The sequence below is a fragment of the Lissotriton helveticus genome, chromosome 2_2 (assembly GCF_964261635.1).
Source record: "Lissotriton helveticus chromosome 2_2, aLisHel1.1, whole genome shotgun sequence".
Taxonomy (NCBI): domain Eukaryota; kingdom Metazoa; phylum Chordata; class Amphibia; order Caudata; family Salamandridae; genus Lissotriton; species Lissotriton helveticus.
Genome location: NC_136060.1, coordinates 61,662,711 through 61,683,348, shown reverse-complemented (window position 1 = coordinate 61,683,348; position 20,638 = coordinate 61,662,711). Strand labels below are relative to the sequence as shown.

At 45.4% G+C, this 20,638-nt stretch overlaps 1 protein-coding gene across 1 annotated transcript in view; it reads left to right on the top strand.

The window, feature by feature from the left end:
• The window catches only part of LOC144821630 (uncharacterized), a 33,296-nt gene extending 16,084 nt beyond the window's left edge, over positions 1-17,212 (top strand). The window contains exons 4-7 of the mRNA XM_078678868.1: positions 3,391-3,500; positions 5,315-5,424; positions 8,362-8,610; positions 16,813-17,212. Of these exons, the coding sequence (XP_078534994.1) occupies positions 3,391-3,500; positions 5,315-5,424; positions 8,362-8,610; positions 16,813-16,884 (541 nt within the window). The 3' untranslated portion in view covers positions 16,885-17,212. The remainder of the gene's footprint in view (positions 1-3,390; positions 3,501-5,314; positions 5,425-8,361; positions 8,611-16,812) is intronic.
• Positions 17,213-20,638: the final 3,426 nt, after the last annotated feature.

Here is a 20,638-nt window from a genome sequence, read left to right as displayed (position 1 = left end):
CATTTATCTACTTCCAATGTTGCAGTGCTCCTTAAGGGTGAGTTGCTCCATAATAGCGCGTGAAGTCTTCCCAGGTGATCGTGACTGTGCCTGGAAATGTTTAAAACTGTTTTAAGACGCGAGAATTCTCAGCCCAAAAAGTAACAATTTGCACGACCTTACTTATTTAGAAAGTGTGTTTTCTATGTGGCATGACTAAAGTTGTGAATGACTGTTTGAACCTGTGTATGAATACTCACGCTACACGTCAGACAAGCATGCTTTTAAACCCTTCTAGGCACAATCACAATTGCCTGGGACATCTATCAAGCATGTTTTTTGTAAATATTTTTCAACATTTTCACTATATAACACGTTTTCTTGTCCCACTGCTTGGGACGTGCCCTGGCAAGGCCAGCATCAAGAGCAGGCCCATCCTTGCCACGAAGAGGCAGGGCAGGGCCACCCCCATTTGATTTTGCCATTGGAGGTTGTTTACATAACTGGTAAGCTTTGTTTATTCCAGAAAAATCCTTCTGTGACATCTTCCCATAGGAATTGCATTTTTCTTCCCTTTCTCTGGATTGTTTGAAAGGCAGCCTGGACATTGAAATGAGCAATGAAACAAAGGAAAACCTTTGGCTACCTGCATTTCCCAGTTGTGTCTTCTCTTAGGTGTAGGTGTGGCATTGGCCATACAAGCTTTTGACCAAGAATCTCCCTCTCTCATGGGTGACAGTAAAGCACAAGGGAGTACTCACAGAATTTCTAACATGGCCAAATTATCAGATCCAGTGCATATAAAAACTGTGTAGATAACAACAGTGATAATTTAAATGAAGAGGTGGAGTCTCTACTTTGTTGAAGGAACTCCTCTAAATTGAGTCTCTCTCCTCAGAAAGTTTATGACATTTTAAAAAGGAAAAAGAAAACCCTTGAACTCAGCCTTATTTAACCAGCTCCTTTGAATGGTAATGTTGAGGGTCACACAATTTCTGATGGAGTTAAAGTTGAACCTAATTTCACTGATTTATTGCCAGGTGCTACACCACTTACTGTGACTTGGAGGACTATATTGAGTTTAGATGTGGTATCTGATATTCCATGTTCTAACCACTTTCTTACCCTGACATATCTAGGTACTGACGATGTGAATAATGTTCCTAGTAGGTTTATCAAAGGAAGAGGGGACATTAAGACGGGGACTGCAACTTGTGTAATAGCTGCAATTGTCAGAGCAAACTGGGCCAACTCCAAATAACCAATAAAAAATTAATCAACAAAGTCAACCTACTTAAAGTAAAAGTGGGATCTCCTACTGCTATACTTGATAAGTTTAGTCAATGTGGTATGAGCAAAGAGATTTCTAGAACGCAAGATAATATGAGGCCCCAGCCTACTATGAGTGTGGGTTCAGTGATAGGCCCAATTAAATGTCAGAAGCTAACACCTCAACAAACAACTGCCACTCAAAGGTTGTCTATTTCTAGAGGTCCTTCCACCAGGGAGGCTCCCAATGCCCCCCAGGAGATTGGTTCTAGGCATTCTTCTGTAATTCATGGTAGGAGCCAGCCGCAAGAGAGTTTCAAGATGCCCCCATATCCCTCTTAGCCTGTAAGGGTGATGGATAGGAAGGTAGGAACACACCCTTAGTTGGCAATGCAGCCTGTGAGTGGGTATGATAGGACCTTGACCTGAATTCCTCCATAGGCCACAGGTCTGTGACTCACGCCCCCGCTATGCACAGTTTTTGCATCAACAATTTATTGCAAATGTTGCAGTGATATTATCAATATTGTCATAGAAGACGTCATGAGTGATGTAATATGTGGGAAAATTAGCAGGGCATGGTGAGGCTGCAAGTTATAGTTACCTTAAGGACCCCCGGTGTCCATCACAATATTACGGGGGAGGAGGGCATGCAGCCCTCCTCCCTAGGCCAATTTCATCCCCGCAGACCGCCATCTCCCAGGGCTTGACCTTATTATAAAGTTGATGCAAAAGACACACAATTCATGGACAGAAGGCAGAACAAATCAAAACATTCACCCCCAGCCAAGAGATCTGTGTTAAATCCATCAATCTTTTGCTGACCATGCCACCACAGTTTAGACCTGGCCATCTGCAAATCAGTCTTTATCTTGTGCCTCAAGGGAAAAGTCCGTCCCGAACTGCCAAGCCAGGTCCTCCTGGACCAGAAACAAGCATCCAAGGACCGGTTTCGGGGTTTCACCCCTCTTCAGTGAGGATAGCTTGATTCCAGTGGCACAGTGAGCCCAGGACCCATGTCTGGACATACCTGGCACACTTAGGGCAAGAAACCAAAAGACACACAATTGATGGACGGAATGAAAAACAAATCAAAACATTCACCCCCAGTCCAGAGATCTAGGTTAAATCCATCATTCTTTTGCTTACCTTCCACAAGGCACTCACTGTGCTCCAGATTGTTTCATCTTGATGACGATGTGAACGATGAGAGGGCAGGTCCACAATCCCTCTAGAAACTAGCAGCGTGATATCAAGATAATTTAGGATCCATCCGGTAGTCTGAGGGGAGAAAAGGGGTTGAGATGACAAGAAAAGAGAAACAAGAAGATTCCAGTTGTCTTCTTTTAGGGGAACCAGGGCTTCTGGGGGCTTGTGTATTCACAGGATACAATAAACAGGAATGTAACTGGATAGTGGCTTGAGTTTTCTACTAGACTCCTAAGTACAACACACAGAAGATAAACAATGTGTATCTCTGTGAGGCGGTATCTTCTTACAGTTATCAAAAACTTGTAACCAAACGTCTCCAATAATTCTTACCTACAGACTACGTAGGTTTTAACAGAATTTTGAGTTGATCTAACAATCTACTTGTCGATGTATGCAATTTGCAATAAACAATACAATCATTAACATACATTCAAATAAGTTTAACAATCATGATAGCATTTAGTTATGTTCATCAGCATAGGTACCTGAATCCTTATATGCCCAGCTTAGGATCAGATGCCTGGAGTCCATAGAAGTTCAAATGCTGCAAAAGCAACCTTCTGCCATAAAGGAACAAAATACTGAATACACAATAATAGTAGTCAAAACCACATCTGTACTGTAGTGATTCTAAAGGGTAACTTTGCTTTGCGATAACTATTTTCACACTTTTAAAAAGGCACAATCGTCTTTGTTTTGTAAATGTCAATAGTTTCTGGGTACTACAGGAAATCTCGCCGTAACACTTGAGATGAAGTGTGCTCCTTCTGTCCCTAGAAATATAGTTCTAATAATATGTGCAGTTCAAAGAGCAATGTTCCAAGTTTTAAAGCAAATGTTCCAAGTTCTAATGTAAGCAGACTCACCATGGGATAGTTGTCTTACAAAAAATACCTTAAAGCATGTTTTCTCTGTGCGCTTCTTGTTTAGGGAACACGACACGGAAGAAGACGTCGAACTCAGGCCGGAACCAGGAAGCCAGGAAATTGCTGATGCAAGGCTGTCAAGCAGGAGATGCCAATCAGAAAAGCTGGATCCAGGTAAGTGTGTTGAAGCAATAAGGCCAAGCCCTGAATAGTGAAGGGGAGTGGTTTAAATAAGCTCCTATGCAGGTGCTGGGTGTGGTTGTGGGTGTGGCCCAACTGTCTTTCAGGCCCAGGAATTGTGGCAAACCGGGTGTGGCTTCCAACTGTCTTTCAGGCCAAGGGATTGCTGGGTGTGGTCCTGGGTGTGGCCCAACTGTCTTTCAGGCCCAGGGTTTACACAGAATAACTACACAGTATTCTATTACTTACAGCATGATGGAGCCACAGTTTAAGAACATGACATAATACATGAACATATTTTACAGCAAACACATATATGAACTGGATGGCATTTCATGAGTTGAAATGGAAGAAATCCATACATTAACAGGATGCCTTATACAAGATACCAGTGTTATATTACCATTAACTCTGTTTCTGCTGATATGTGTTCAAATCAAGTTGGACAGGGAAGGAGACGTGCATGGGACAATGTACCTATAACATTACCATGCCACCCCAGTTCAGACCTGGCCATATGCAAATCAGTCTTGACCCTCTGCCTCATGGGAACAGTCCAGCCCAAACTGTCAAGCCAGGACCTCCCTGGATCAGAAACAAGCATCCTTGGACCGGTTTTGGAGTTTCACCCCTCTTCAGCCAGGAAAGCTTTATTCCAGTGGCACAGTGAGCCCAGGACCCACGTCTGGACATACATGGCGCACTTAGGGCGAGAAAGCAAAAGACAAACAATTGATGGACGGAATGCAGAACAAATCAAAACATTCACCCCCCAGTCCAGAGATCTAGGTTAAATCCATCATTCTTTTGCTTACCTGCTACAAGGCACTCACCTGTGCTCCAGATTGTTTCATCTTGATGACGATGTGAACGATGAGAGGTCAGGTCCACAATCCCTCTAGAAACTAGCAGCGTGATACCAAGATAATTTAGGATCAATCCGGTAGTCTCAGGGGAGAAAAGGGGTTGAGATGACAAGAGAAGAGAAACAAGAATATTCCAGTTGTCTTCTTTTAGGGGGACCAGGGCTTCTGGGGGCTTGTGTATTCACAGGATACAATAAACAGGAATGTATTTGGATAGTGGCTTGAGTTTTCTACTAGACTCCTAAGTACAACACACAGAAGATAAACAATGTGTATATCTGTGAGGCGGTATCTTCTTACAGTTATCAAAAACTTATACCCAAAAGTCTCCAATAATTCTTACCTACAGACTACGTAGGTTTCAACAGAATTTTGAGTTGATCTAACAATCTACTTGTCGATGTATGTAATCTGCAATAAACAATACAATCATTAACATACATTCAAATAAGTTTAACAATCATGATAGCATTTAGCTATCTTCATCAGCATAGGTACCTGAATCCTTATATGCCCAGCTTAGGATCAGATGCCTTGAGTCCATAGAAGTTCAAATGCTGCAAAAACAACCGTCTGCCATAAAGGAACAAAATACTGAATACACAATAATAGTAGTCAAAACCACATCTGTACTGTAGTGATTCTAAAGGGTAACTTTGCTTTGCGATAACTATTTTCACACTTTTAAAAAGGCACAATCGTCTTTGTTTTATAAATGTCAATAGTTTCTGGGTACTACAGAAAAACTCGCCGTAACACTCGAGATGAAGTGTGCTGCTTCTGTCCAAGAAATATAGTTCTAATAATATGTGCAGTTCAAAGAGCAATGTTCCAAGTTCTAAAGCAAATGTTCCAAGATTTAATGTAAGCAGACTCACCATGGGATAGTTCACTTGCAAAAAATACCTTAAAGCATGTTTTCTCCGTGCGCTTCTTTTTTAGGGAGCACGACACAGAAGAAGACGTTGAACCCAGCCCGGAACCAGGAAGCCAGGAAATTGCTGATGCAAGGCTGTCAAGCAGGAGATGCCAATCAGAAAAGCTGGAACCAGGTAAGTGTGTTGAAGCAATGAGGCCAAGCCCTGAATAGTGATGGGGAGTGGTTTAAATAAGCTCCTATGCAGGTGTTGGTTGTGGTCCTGAGTGTGGCCCAACTGTCTTTCAGGCCCAGGGTTTGTGGCAAACCGGGTGTGACTTCCAACTGTCTTTCAGGCCCAGGGATTGCTGGGTGTGGTCCTGGGTGTGGCCCAACTGTCTTTCAGGCCCACGGTTTTTCACAGAATAACTACACATTATTCTATTACTTACAGCATGATGGAGCCACAGTTTATGAACATGACATAATACATGAACATATTTTACAACAAACACATATATGAACTGGATGGCATTCCATGAGTTGAAATGGAAGAAATCCATACATAAACAGGATGCCTTATACAAGATACCAGTTTTATATTACCATTAACTCTGTTTCTGCTGATATGTGTTCAAATCAAGGTGGACAGGGAAGGAGACGTGCATGGAACAATGCACCTATAACGTTACCATGCCTCCCCAGTTTAGACCTGGCCATATGCAAATCAGTTTTGACCCTTTGCCTCATGGGAACAGTCCAGCCCAAACTGCCAAACCAGGACCTTCCTGGATCAGAAACAAGCATCCTAGGACCGGTTTTGGGGTTTCACCCCTCTTCAGCCAGAAAAGCTTGGTTCCAGTGGCACAGTGAGCCCAGGACCCACGTCTGGGCATACATGGCACACTTCGGGCGAGAAAGCAAAAGACAAACAATTGATGAATGGATTGCAGAACAAATCAAAACATTCACCCAAAGTCAAGAGATCTGGGTTAAATCCATCATTCTTTTGCTCACCATGCCACCCCAGTTTAGACATGGCCATATGCAAATCAGTCTTGACCTGTGCCTCATGGGAACAGTCCAGCCTGAACTGCCAAGGCAGGTGCTCCCTGGACCGGAAACAAGCATCCTAGGACCGGTTTCAGGGTTTTACCTCTCTTCCCACAGGATAGCTTGATTCCAGTGGCACAGTGAGCCCAGGACCCACATCCGGGCATACCTGGCGCACTTAGGGCAATAAAGCAAAAGACACACGATTGATGGACGGAATGCAGAACAAATCAAAACATTCACCCCCAGTCAAGAGATCCAGGTTAAATCCATCATTCTTTTGCTTACCCTAAAACCGGTCCTAGGATGCTTGTTTCCGGTCCAAGGAGGACCTGGCTTGGCAGTTCGGGCTGGACGGTTTCCATGAGGCACAGGATTAAGAATGATTTGCATATATATGGCAATGTCTTTCGATTTAATAAACCTAAAGGAAGAGAGATTCCATTCACTAGAGTTATCACTCCATAACTGTTAATTGTCACTGCTTGTTTTCATTTCAGTACATATCCTACCTCTGTTTCAGGTTAAGGCTCACTCCTGTCTCTCACGGTTTGCAAAAAAAATGTGCCACTTCTCTTTAAAAATGTTGTGTTCCCTTTCACCTTCATTAGCCTGAAAGAACAGAGAGACTTGTAGATAAACTCTTTCATCCATACATACAAGTTATCTCTGGGTGCTTTTAGTACATATCCTACCTTAGTTTAAGGTTCGGGCAAAATTCTTGATATAAACGCGCTGCCAAGCACTCCCATTAAACAGCTGAGGGACTGTAGGTTCAAAGCCTCCACAAGCTTGTAGCATAAATCAGCTAGTGGAGAAATGGTGAACAAGAGTAAAACTTATTACACTTAGGGCATTTCTAAATAGCAATGCACGAGTGCCCTCCTCGCCTCACCCTCTCAAATGACTCTCAAGTGTCTCACCTTCAGATCAGCAGATTGCCAGGGCAATGAACGTTCTCCCTTTTGTTTATTGGTCTCAGAGAGTCACAGGAGCACACCAAATGTAAATGGATGTGCGCGTGTTCTGATTGGACACAAATGCCACCCTACTCCATAGCTTTCCTGCCGTGATTTCCTGCCTCACATGCATCTTGTGCTGAAGCTACCATATTGCACCCAGAAGTTCTTCTGTGCCTGATTTGCCTCCGGAGATATTTCTTCTATAATACATGCGCTTCACATATTTTGGCACCCCGATTATTCCTCTATATTTAACGGGCTCCTCTTAGTAAGGTCCCAAACTTATATCTAAATCACATCTAACTACTAGACATATTCCCACATTTATATAAACTTATAAACCAGATTCTGCCCAATAACTGAAATATGAGATATTAAATATAATCATCAGAACTGAGATGTGAGAGAGTGAGGCAAACTCCGCTGACACAGCGAGACATAACCAAATAGGAGGAACTGGGGGGAGAGTGATGTTGAGATAGAGATGTTAGATGTGATTTAAATATAAGGTTGGGACCTTACTAAGAGGAGCCTGCTACAAAGAGGAATAATCGGGGCACCAAAATATGTGAAACGCATGTTTTGAACTTAATTAAGCTCTGTATTATCAAATTCAGTCTCAGTCTAGCAAAACAAGATACTTGCAGAGGCTATATGTCTTTGGTAAGCACTCAAAATACTGCAGATTTCGTCCTTCTTAACCTCTACACAGTGACCCTGACCCTGCTCGCAAGCCAGGTCGCTCCCCCTCTGTCGCACAGCTCCTCCTGCTGCGCCAGTGCTCCCGCTACTGCTCCGTGGCACCGTGAGGTGCGAGTTCTATTCCACAGTGCCTGACTGCCACCCGCATCTCTGTTGCTCCTTGCTGCACAGTGTTTGCCCTGTTTTACTTTACTTACTGTGTGGTTGTGTAATTTACTGTTTTGTGCCCCATTTTCACATTACTTACTGTGTGGCTTGTGTAATTTACTGCCCTGTTTCTTTCTCGTTATTTTCCTTTGCCTTTCCCCCCACCCCCCTTTTCTTTGATTCTGTAACCCCCGCCTGTGTACTGCCGCTGCTCCCCGGTGGAAACAACCCCCTTGTCGCCCACTCACAGCCCCGTTTCTGCCTACCAGATGCTTCTCCCTCCCTCCCCGCCTTATCTTGGAGGCTGCGGCATGGCCGCGCAGCGGCCAAGTGCAGCCGGCGCGCCAGAGGCAAGCCCGTCAGCGCCCGTCTGTGCCTGGACTGCGCCCAGCACCATAACTCCTCGACCCCACGAACGCCACAACACCAGAATCCACTATGACGCCAGCACCCTCCACGCACTCAATGCCGGCCGAAACCACACCTGCTTCCAGGCAGCCCCGAAACAGAAATATAAGGTATGGCGGTGCACAGCCTGTAGTTAGGTATGAGGTTAATTAACCATTTATTCAAAGGTTTTTAAGGTTTGGGTGCTCACAAGGTGGCGTGTCCGTCCTCCACGTCAAATTCAATGAATCAGAACTGCGCTTCCAAGTGTTGGAAGAATCCCTTGATTAGGCACACCTTTGGTTCAAATTAAGAGACTCCAAGAGTTGTATCCAAAATATTTACACCATTCATGTTTATTCAATTAATTTAATTTAATGTGTGAATTTTATTTTCATTCATTTTCAATTCAGGCATCGTTATTCCACATATGTAGTTTAAACACAAGTGCTTCAATGCATTTCGGGCCAATTGCCCTTCTTCCGGGAGCTATGTCTAAAAATAAAGGATATAGCGTTTTTTAGCAAATGTTACATGCATTCATTAATCAAAATAACCACAATACAGTTTCATGATCACTGTGTCACCATGTGCTTTAGTGCGTTTGTATGCCCGACTGTGCCGAGTGAAATAATAAAAAAACGAGGAGTTTTCACTTACGTATCTTCAAAGTGAACAACATTTGAAAGCTGTAAATAAAGCATACACAGAACTGGAAAAAAATCAGCCAAAAAATGTACGAGAACTAACAAAAATGATAGTATGCAAGACATCCACGTCTCGCATTTGATAAATTACGTCCCCACTTACTTAGAGTAACAACGCCATTTGAATTACGCGCTCCTCACTCTTCCAAACAGATTGCCGATACACGTTTGAGTGAAGGATAAAAGACGTAGGTACGTATGGTGATGAGGATATGGACATTGAGATGGGACTTAACGGAACTCACAAGAGTATCGGCCATATTGGAATGGCGTGTAGATATATGTGAACGGGTTTAAACTGAATCAAAAACGAATAAAAAGCGGATATAAAACGGATAAAAAAATTTCCTGTTCAAACCGGTGGCGGTAAAAGATAACGAAAAGTGATCAAATATCAAAATGGATTAAGTGGTGAGTGACTACAGTAACATCATTAACATGCAAACAGCAACAAAGGATCCTATTAGCATCATTATCCCCGAGGGGCTATACAGTGGGTTCATAATCACAGATAACAGCTGAATTCTAAACGGTCGTTCAATCCCAACGGCTTCATGGAATTTAATTTGAAAATCCAATATTTCTCTCTTTGGAGTAGAAGTTTGTCATTGTCTCTGCCTTCTTGTTTCGACACATTTTCCAGAACCAAAAATTTCAATTGTGAAATCTGGTGTTTCAGTTCATTGAAATGTACAGCAATCGATGATTTTTTTTTCTTGGTCCTTATGTTGGATTTGTGCTCGTGGATACGAGTTTTTATTTTTCTTGACGTTTTTACGACCTAAGTTTTTCCGCATGGACACTTGAAACAGACCAATGGACCCTTCTCCTACCACACCTGCAGCTTCACCTGCGACAGAACCACCAAACCTCCAAGGACTGGACATAACCACCTCCGCTGCATTCTCCTCAACACCTGCCCCGCACGCAAACACACCGTCAAGCTCTTGGATCTGATCGACACCTCCGCCCCAGACATGGCCTTCCTGACCGAGACCAGGTGGAACGACTCCCCTGTGCCCGACATCGCCATAGCCATCCCGGACAGCTACAAGATCACCCGCAGGGATCGCGGCAATGGAATCTGAGGAGGAATAGCCACCGTCCACAAGTCCACCCTCAAGGTCGCCACCCACACAGACGACACCCTCAACACCGCCGAACACCTGCACTTCCGGATTCACACCGACCCCTACACCACCCTCAGAGGAACACTCATCTACAGACCCCCCAGACCCCGGGCTCAGTTCAGCGACTCCATCGCCGACCACGCCAGCACCCACGCACTCCCCTCCATGGACTACATCCTCCTCAGGGACCTGAACTTCCACCTCGAGAACAACATCAACGACAACTCAGCCGCCCTGATTGACAACTTCGCCAACCTAGGCCTCAGACAACTCGTCACCTCACCCAGCCAGGCCGCCGGCCACACGCTGGACCCCATCTTCTCCACAGGTTTCCACATCACCTTCAACCACACCACCGTACTCTACTGGACTGACCACCGCTGCATCCATTTCACCTTCAAGAAACCAACCACGCACCACCGCACCCAACAGTTACCTCGCCGCTACTGGAGCAAAGTCACCAACGACCAGCTGATCACCACCCTTGCCCAGAACCCACCCACCGACCCCACCAACCCAGAGGCGGCAGTCCGCAACCTCAGACAGTTTATCGGCGACTGCGCCAACACCCTCGCCCCGCTCAAGAATCCCTCCAACAGCCTTGCCATCAAGAGAGCCACCTGGTTCACAGACGAGCTCCAGACCTCCAAACGTGCATGCTGGAAACTGGAGAAGATATGGCTCTACGAAGGCACACTGGACAACCACGCAGCCCACAAGGACGCCACCCACAGACACCACCACCTCATCAGATTAGCCAAGAGATCCTCCTTCAAAAACCGCTTGGACAACAACACACACGACAGCAAAGAACTCTTCAGCATCGTAAAGGAACTCTCCAACCCCAGCGCCAACGCCAACAACATCCAGCCCTCACAAGAATTGTGCGACTCACTAGCCATCTTCTTCCACCGCAAGATCACTGACATCCACAACTGCTTCAACACCACGACCACCAGGACTACGGGAGACTCCACCTCCCCTGTGAACGCCACCAGCGCCAACTCAGACAAGACCAAGGTCCTCATCCTCAGACCCACCCCCTCAGCCTGGGACGACTCCTGGTGGCTGACCACAATGGGAACAGCACTAACACCCACCGACCATGCACGCAACCTAGGATTCATCCTCGACTCCTCCCTCTCAATGTCTAAACAGGTCAACGCCATCTCCTCCTCCTGCTACAACACCCTCCGCATGCTCCACAGGATCTACAAGTGGATCCCAACCGAAACAAGAAGAACGGTGACACAGGCCCTTGTCTGCAGCAGACTGGACTACGGCAACGCACTCTACGCAGGAATCCCAGCCAAACACCTACGATGACTACAACGCATCCAAAACGCCTCCGCCCAACTGATCGTCAATGTTACCTGCCGCAGCCACATCACCCCCCACCTGAGAGACCTACACTGGCTCCTCGTCGGCAAGAGGATCACCTTCAAGCTCCTCACCCAGGCACACAAAGCACTGCACAACACCGGACCAGCCTACCTGAACAGCAGACTCAGCTTCCACACACCCACCCGCCAGCTCCGCTCCAACAGCCTCGCCCTCGACGCTGTCCCCCGCATCCAACGTACGACCTCCAGCGGAAGATCCTTCTCCTACCTTGCCACCAAGACCTGGAACACCCTCCCTACTCACATATGGCAGACCCAAGACCTACTCACCTTCAGAAGACTCCTCAAGATCTGGCTCTTTGAACAGTAGCAGCACCCCCCAGTGCCTTGAGACCCTCACGGGTAAGTAGCGCACTTTATATGTACTGTGATTGATTGATTGATTCCCTTGTCCTCAACAGACTATCTCCAGTGGGGCTGCTCACTCCTGTAGCGAGGATTGTAAAACAAATATTATGCTCCCAAAAGATGCGGAAAAACAAACAGGTTCTGTGGAGCTGGCCCTGGTAGCGCACTTTCTAATATGTCAGTAATGACCGCATATCGCAAGGGACCCCCGACAGTCACTGGACAGCCCGTGGATCGGCGACCAAGTGCGGCGTCACAGGTGAACCCCCTCCCTAGTGCTACGAGTCCGGATAAGGGCACACCACCCCGGGCCTTCAGTGAGCAGCTGCTAGGACCTCGGATGGCTACCTGGTAGTGCAGAAGTCAGGCCCCGGCTGAGGACATGCTTCCCTCTCTCTCGCTGTTGGTGACCTGCTGGGCGGGGCGCAACAAGCACCAGCTTCTCCTGATGAGGAGCCCCTTGTTGCGAGCCGATGCCTTGCAACTTCTTGCTTTCAGTGCGGCTTCTTCTCCAGACTGGGGCCGTAGCTGTGAAACACCCACGCAGTGCTTTGGCAGTCACGCTGCTAGCCCACACGAGGGTCGCAAACACAGCAGCGCTGCTTGAAGGTACACGTGCCTCGAACCTCGGCGATCATGCTGTTGACCCTACGAGGGTTACGGTCTAGTCAGTGCTGAGCACAGGTACACACCTTCAGTACTTTGGAGCTGGAGACAAGCACGGCCCCCGGTTAACACGACGGCTCCACAGGGGTCAATAGTGGTTGGCAGGCTTTCAGGCATGATCCTTTGAAACTTTTTATATCCCTTGGTTTCAGCAACAGGAAACCAGCTCTCCTCGGGCCTTTGGAGACTTGTTCTTCTTTCAGGACACAGCACACAGCAAATTCCTTCTTGCAAACAGAGGGGACACAGCACACAGCAAAGTCCCTTGTCCTCTCCTTAGTAGAAACAGTAAACTGCAGGCCGTCCCCAGACACACAGCAAGGGCAATTCTTCTCCTTAGTCTCTTCAGCTGATCTTCTTTGGCAGAGGTTACTCTTGATCACAAAGTAATCTGATTTACAGGAGTTTCAGCTCATACATTTACACCCCCAAAGTCATTGTTCTTTATGTGTAACGGGGTCCTAGACCCAGTCCAAACCAGTTCTGGGTGCACTCTGCCAGTGCACAGCTTCTTCCTTGGTGAAGGTGGGCCAGGGTCTTCAGACGCACCGCAGGAAGTGGAGCCAGTCTTATGTGGAAGGCAGGCACAGCCCTAGTCAGGGACAGATACTACTTCTCTCACCACTCCAAATGCAGATTGGCCTATTCAGCTCAGGCTGACTATCCAGAATCCTGGAGCCACACCAGCCCGTGCCAACAGGCAATCCATAACCAGGCAGAGGCACAAGGTTGAACAAGAAAATAGCCACTTTCTAATAGTGCCATTTTCAAACACAGAATTTAAAAAACACCTTTACTAAAAGATGTGTTATTAAATTATGAGTTCAGGGATACCAGACTACAATTTTCTTTCTCACTCCTATGGGAAGATATGGAGGTCAGCATGTTACACAGCATTTCCCATTCTGTCATATGGGCAAGTTAGCCTTTCAATAGTGAAAAATGAAATTGGCAATATTTCACTATTAGAACATGGTACACACATCAGAACATGTCCTACCTTTCACATACACTGCACCCTGCCCAGGGGGGGTACTTTGGGGCTACTATAGGGTTGTGCTATGTGCATAGAAAGGGAAGGGTATGGCCTGGGTGCACTTGTCAGGACAACATGGCAGTTAGCAAATTGCGTGCAGGCACTGCAGTAGCAGGCCTGAGACCTCTTTTAAGGGCTACTCATGTGGGTGGCACAATCAGTGCTGCAGGACCACTAGTAGAGTTTGACTTACCAGCCCTGTCACAGAGAAATAGAGAGACAGGTGTTTTCAATAAAAGTATTTATTGAACAGTCTTCTTTCTCAAGCAAAAGAAATGAGCTGCTACAATCGTAATACTGGTTGCAAAATGTAATGCATACAGTAAAAAGAGTAGAATAAAATAGTATTGTAAGAGCATTGTATGGTTCCTAGACCATAGATAAATACATACGTAAATAAGAAAGGCTAAAAAGTACTCAACTGGTGCTTCTAAAATATGCCTACCCCGATGTACCTAACCTAGGTCGAGTACAAGGGAAGACGTAAGTGAGGTGTAGCATAAATGTAGTATTCTTGGCCAAGAATCTGTCCAAGATTTCTCTAAGGGTCTAATCAGCTCCGTACCTTGGTTTTAGAATGAAGGAGGTCAGGCTCAGGACTCTATTTCCCAACAACCCACAGGGGTAGCTTGGAAACACTGGAGCTGAATTTCTCGGCAGGAGAAATGACAGCGTCTTTCTCAGTGCGTCTGCTGGAGGGTCGGCTTCCTTTGGCACTTGTAGTAGCAGGGTGCGTCGGCCAAGTAGATAGTCGAACTGCTCCAAACCACTGTGTGTTTGCTATAGTAAGTGTGGGCATATTTATACCTTGAAGGTACCGAGATTGACGTAAAGGTGGACACAATAACGTCATCAAAGAGTATCAGTTCTTTGAAAACTGCATGAGTTCTTGGACAAGTCAGTATTCGAGAAAAGGGGAAGTCCCTAGCTGCTGAAGCCGAGTTTTCCAAGAAATCGTTGTGGATTTTCAGAACTAGTGGAAGTAGCCCTGCCGTGTTTGGACTGCATGAGCTATGTCTAAATATGGTTATGATTGCTATGCTTATATAAGGATATGGTGATTTATACCTATATAAGGGCTTGAATCGGGAAAATTACAATAGGGTCCTAAAATGTTATACAACACATGGATAACCAATCACAATAACAGTTTAAACAGAGAGCATATGCACTTTAGCACTGATCAGCGGTGGTAAAGTGCCCAGAGTCCTAAAGCCAACAACCACCAGTCAGGAAAAAATTAGAAGTAAGAAGCAAAATGTTTGGGGCTAACCATTCAAAAAGGGCCATTTCCAACATGCTGTTTGTATACAAAAAATCCCCCTTTTGCCATTTTGCTATTGTGTATTCTATTGTGATAGCTCTTTTGCCTAATGGACAATAACAAAGAACAACATTTGCACACTGAACTTTTTCTCTTGGACTGAATGTTCAAGGTGTTGTGATAGTATGCATACGAAGTGGAAATTTAAGCAATGTAGTTTCAGAGAATATTATCCTGCACAGACATGCAAGCAAATGTATGTCAAATGTCATTAACTTTATGGAGAGAAGGCAACGTAACAACATGAGCATGTAAAATGCAGTTTCTATGCAGGCTTAATTTAACAATGTGACAACGCATACATTGACATACCCAGGCATACATCGATGCATAGACTGATAAACCAGGCACACACCAACGCAGACACTGATATACACAGACAAACACTAATGATTCAAATAACATACTTAGGCACACACTGACACGAACACTGAAACACCCAGGCATACTCAATTAAGACACTGACACACCAAGGCATGCTTCAAAACAGACACTGACACATGCAACCAAACACAAAATCATTCAATGAAGCACCCAGGCTTACACTGATGCATGCACTGACACACCCGGGCTTACAACGATGCATACAATGACACACCCAGGCATACACCAGTACAGACACTGGCCCACCCAGGCATACACCAAATCACAAACTGACACAGTCAGCCAAAAACTAGTACATCCAATAACATACCCAGGCATACACTAACACACCCACTCTCACAACAATACAGTCACTGACACATTAAAATCACAGAGTTAGTACTTTGTTTGACCAGATGGTGGTTCTAACAAGAACCATTTTTTCTAAAAGGGCCATTTAACTGCTTTTTTAATTTGTCTTCCTTTTTGAACAAAGATTTAAAAGGATAGTAAAAGGGTGATGGTGGGGAAATGCAAAGAAGCAACCAGCTTCAATCTTCAAAAACATTATGTGGTCACTGGAAGCAAAATAAACTAACAGCGTTGCTTCTTCACTGTATTCAAGAATGCACCCACAGAAGACATTTTTTAGCATGCGTCATTTCACACAGTGAATAACCATGTCATTCAATTTTTCAAAGGCAGCTGGCATTGAGATGACTGCAGCTGATGATGGTTCTCCCAAGGTTGCTGTAGAGGTCAACTGTCCTGCTGTGCCTGCTTTCTCCTGCATAATCCGGCTGTAGGCCCTTTCCTGAATTCTTTTTTAAGTGCTTCCACATGGAACTTGTCCCATGTGAATATGTCTTTGCATTGCAGTGGAGTGGTGTGGCTCACTGGTTAGAGGCGGCAGACCCGGAAGCAGAGGACAGCCCGGGACCAGGGTTCAATTCCCAACGCGGCAGGGTCTTGGACCAGTCTCAGTGGACTCGATAATTCTCGCCTCGGTGCCTACTCTAACCAGGGATCACACTCGGCAACTCTGGGCATTAGCTTGCCTCATCTCCACAACGGCCCCCCACATATGCCGGGGATGCCTGGTTTCACCTTGGAGATACCCAGTAGGGACCATCTCACAGGGAAAGCCAGGACGGGTTCCCCAGCGGTCTACAGCGCAGAGATACTCCTTCGGGAGTCGATTCTAGCGCTTTAGAAACCCACAATTAATTAATTAATTAATTGCCTCTGGCTAACTGCTTGCCACAAATATTGCACTGCACATATTTTGCTGTTACCTTCTTTTCTCCAGAAGGTATACTAAAGTGCTTCAAGACATCACTTTCTTTTTTTTTTCAGGTAGTAACTTCCTCGTCATCAGGATGTGGATGTTCATTCAGGATGGAAGATAGAGCTTCAAGCATCCTGTAAAAGCAGAGCACCACTGGTTTACAATCCACCTAGAAAAATCACTGGATAAGTAACTGGTTTGGGGGTGGTTTCCATGTGCATGGGTGGGGTCCTCATATATCCAATCAAATCACAGGGACTGGGTGTAGTTTCGAGCGAATCTGGAGCACATATTTGCAAATCACAAAACTCGTACAATGGATAACTTTGTTGAAAAACAGATATGGGAGGGTTTAAATATACCAGCAAATATGTTCACACTGATGTCATTAATGAAAATGGATCTGCAGATTTGGACTCACAGATTTATTCCGAACAAGTGGGCAGAATTAAAAACCAAAGAGTAGTAGTTCATCTATGTGTACAGACTTTCGAAGGTACCACAGTACCCCAAAGTTGCTTTTTTAACAAACAGTTTATTTATTTAATTATTATTATTATTATTATTAGGGGGTTTTGTAAAGCGCTTGGTGACGCTCAACGGCGTGTCCCCGCGCTGAGGAGCGAGTGCTTACAGGAGGACTACAGAAAGCGGAACCTATTAGCGAATGAATAATATTGTTTTTAACTTGGCTCTGAAGATTGATTCAGATGGTTCTAAGCGCAGCGAATGGCCAGGCGCCCCGAACCGGAAGATCTGAGGGAACGGGGCGGCTCGTATAGTGTCAGCAGTCCTTGCAAAGGAAGGGGAGACCTGCCATTAATGATCCGATGGCATGTGCAGAGTGCTTTAAACTCCACCCTGCTTCTTACCGGGAGCCAGTGCATGGTCTGGAGCGCCGCTTTTGAGGCAGCTCTTCTGGGTAGTCTAAGCACCAGTCGGGCAGCAGCGTTCTGCAAAACCTGCAGGCGGCTCAGATTATTTTCTAAGGTCCCTAGATAAAGAAGGTTGCCGTAGTCCATCTTAGATGTAACAAGTGCATGCACCAGCGTTTGGCGAGCTTTAATGGGTAAGAACTTCAGCACCTTCCTAAGGCTCTTAAGAGTCCCAAAGCAAGATCCGACCACCCGATTAATCTGGGGGCCAAAGGTCAGGTTGGGATCGAACCAAATGCCCAGATTCCTCGCCTCCTGGCAGGGGATGGGTGTTGGTCCCAAGCATGGCGGCCACCACGCCGCCTGGCATCCCCCCACAACCAGCACCTCAGTCTTGCCTCCGTTGAGCCTGAGGCAGTTGGCGGATATCCAGGCAGCAAGGTCTTGCATGCATGCTCTGAAGATGTCCGCCGCAAGACTGGGCGCACGTGATAGGGAGATGACCAGCTGCGTGTCGTCGGCATAGGACACCATGCGAAGGCCATGACTCTCCACTATGGTGGCAACCGGAGCAACGTAAACATTAAAAAAGTCAAATACTTCACATTTAGTACATATGTAATTTTTATGTTTTTAAATGTATATAAAGATTCTTTATAAAAAAGAATGTCTATAGTTAAAAAAATAAAACTAAATTAAAAATCAAACTAAATTGTAATACTCTTACGGCCCCATTACGAAGTCGGTTTGACAAGTGTCCAACCGGCGTAGTGTTGGAAACTGGAGCGCGGACAAGAAGTCGGGGGTTCCTGCTTACCAAATTAGGATGCGTCAACCTTCACAGCTGTCAGAAAGTGTATCTTTCCTATTGCAGCTTGTGGGCTCCAGCACAAGCAGTAATAGGATAGATACACTTTTTTAAACATCTATGCTCTGTGAGGTGCCTGCCACAAAATGCATGGATGTTTGGGGGCCACCACAGGTGCCCCCATGCCTCATAGTTGAGGCTATGGGGGTACGGTCCACACTACCCACAGTCTTTTTCTGACAGCCTATTTATGGTAGTGGGCAGGCGCAGCCGGTTCAGGTAAGGATGGAGGGGTAGGGTTTTTTTTTTTTCTCCATATTCTGTCATCTGTCAACTTCCTTCATGCTCCACTGCTTGTACCTGAACCTGCAGCGCTTGTTGGTCGGATCACCATAGAAAGGCTGTTGGAAATGTCCTAATCACCACGGCATTGTTTGAGCAGGCACCACCTCAATTTGTGGATTACGATCTACCCTCTGCCCCGACGGGCTACTTTAGCCTCTCGAGACAGAGCAGATTCCCCCCGCTGGCATCAGTCAGACCTCCCATATCATGAGATGGCGGTTGGATCAATGCCTCAGATGTCGGGCGGAATGCCACCAACGAGCTGTCAAATGGCCTTCTGCCCGACATCATGATGGGGACCTTAGTATTAAAAATAAACCCTACAAATTAGCTAAAAAAATTAAAAGGAGGAGAGACCTAAAACTTTATAAATGAAATTTCAAAAACATTGGAAATTCATTGAAAAAATTAAAGGTTACAAGGAAGAAATAGGTAGGAAATAGAATCAAAAGTAGCGTAGAAATTCACTGAAAAAACAGAAGTTTACAGGGACATTATAATTAGGCTCAGATTTCACACACACAAAACCATAGAAACTCAGCAGTTTTAGTTACCTGAGCTAACTAAAATGTACACCCCCAATGTACTGCTTATTTCTATTTTATTTATTTATTTAGACATTTTTGTATAACGTGAACAAGACCCTTGCGGGAATCGGGCACATGCATGTGATTGACAGATACATATAAATACGATGAGTTATGCGAATACATTACTGGTAACTGTTAGCGACTAGCACATATCAACAAGAGTTTATACGAAAGTTCAGGTGAATCTGGACAAGAAAATCTATTTCACTTATTTTGAAGAAAGCAGCGGACGGATTAAATCTTGTTTCTGGGGGCAAGGCGTTCCAAATGCTGGGGGCCATTCCTGAGAAGGTACAATTGTACGTTTTTTTTCTTAGAGAAACATTGTGATTTAAGTAGAAGATTATCAGAACTCCTAGTAGTTCTGTTTCCACCCGATAGTAATAGTTTCTCCACAAGGTATCTCTGGGTTTTTTGGTGCAATGCCTTGTGTGTCATACAGGCGATTTTTTGAATGAATTCTGGCCTCAAAAGGTAACCAGTTGAGGGCACAAAGGTCAGGGGCAATGTGGCAGTTTCTTCTGGAGCCTGTGATGATCCTAGCTGCTGTATTGATTGAGGCTCTTAGCAGAGCCATTATTGATCTGGGAAGGCCGCAGAGAGCAACACTCCCATAGTCCCCTTTGGGAATTACTAGAGTTTGATCTGCCTGTTTAAAGTCATTCCCGGGTATGAAGGGTTTCAGTTTTCTCAGGGTGTTCATCTGAAAATTGGCTCCTTTAGTTGCAGTGCTGATGTGTTTCTGCATATTTAGTTTATTATCCAGAGTTATTCCTAGGAATTTCGCGGAATCAGTGATGAGAGGTTGACCATCGAGTGCAGTTAGGTGCTGCATCCACTCCCAGATCGTGTCTGTTTGTTTGGGGGGGAGCAATAAGGAGGAATTCTGTTTTTAGTGTGTTAAGTTTGAAATGGTTGCTTTCCAACCAGATCTGTGTTTTTTGGAGTGTTGAGTTAAGGGACTTGATGTCTTCAAGAGAGTGGACCTTAATGTAGAGTTGTGTGTCGTTGGCGTACATGTGATATTGGATGTCCACGTAGGGAAACGGTTCGCATGGCTGCAGTGGATCCGAGCTGATAGCCGACAGATATGCTGACGGACACGCCTTGCCACGCCACGCTTTTCCTGTCTGAGTTTAGCTGAGCTTAGCTGAGTTTAGCTGATCCTGGTGTTATTTTAAGCGGCAATTTGCGGTACCGCGAGCAAGTTTGACAGTCATTGCGTTTTTCAAATAGACGCCACTCCCAGACGCTGGCTGCCGCTGGATCATGGAAA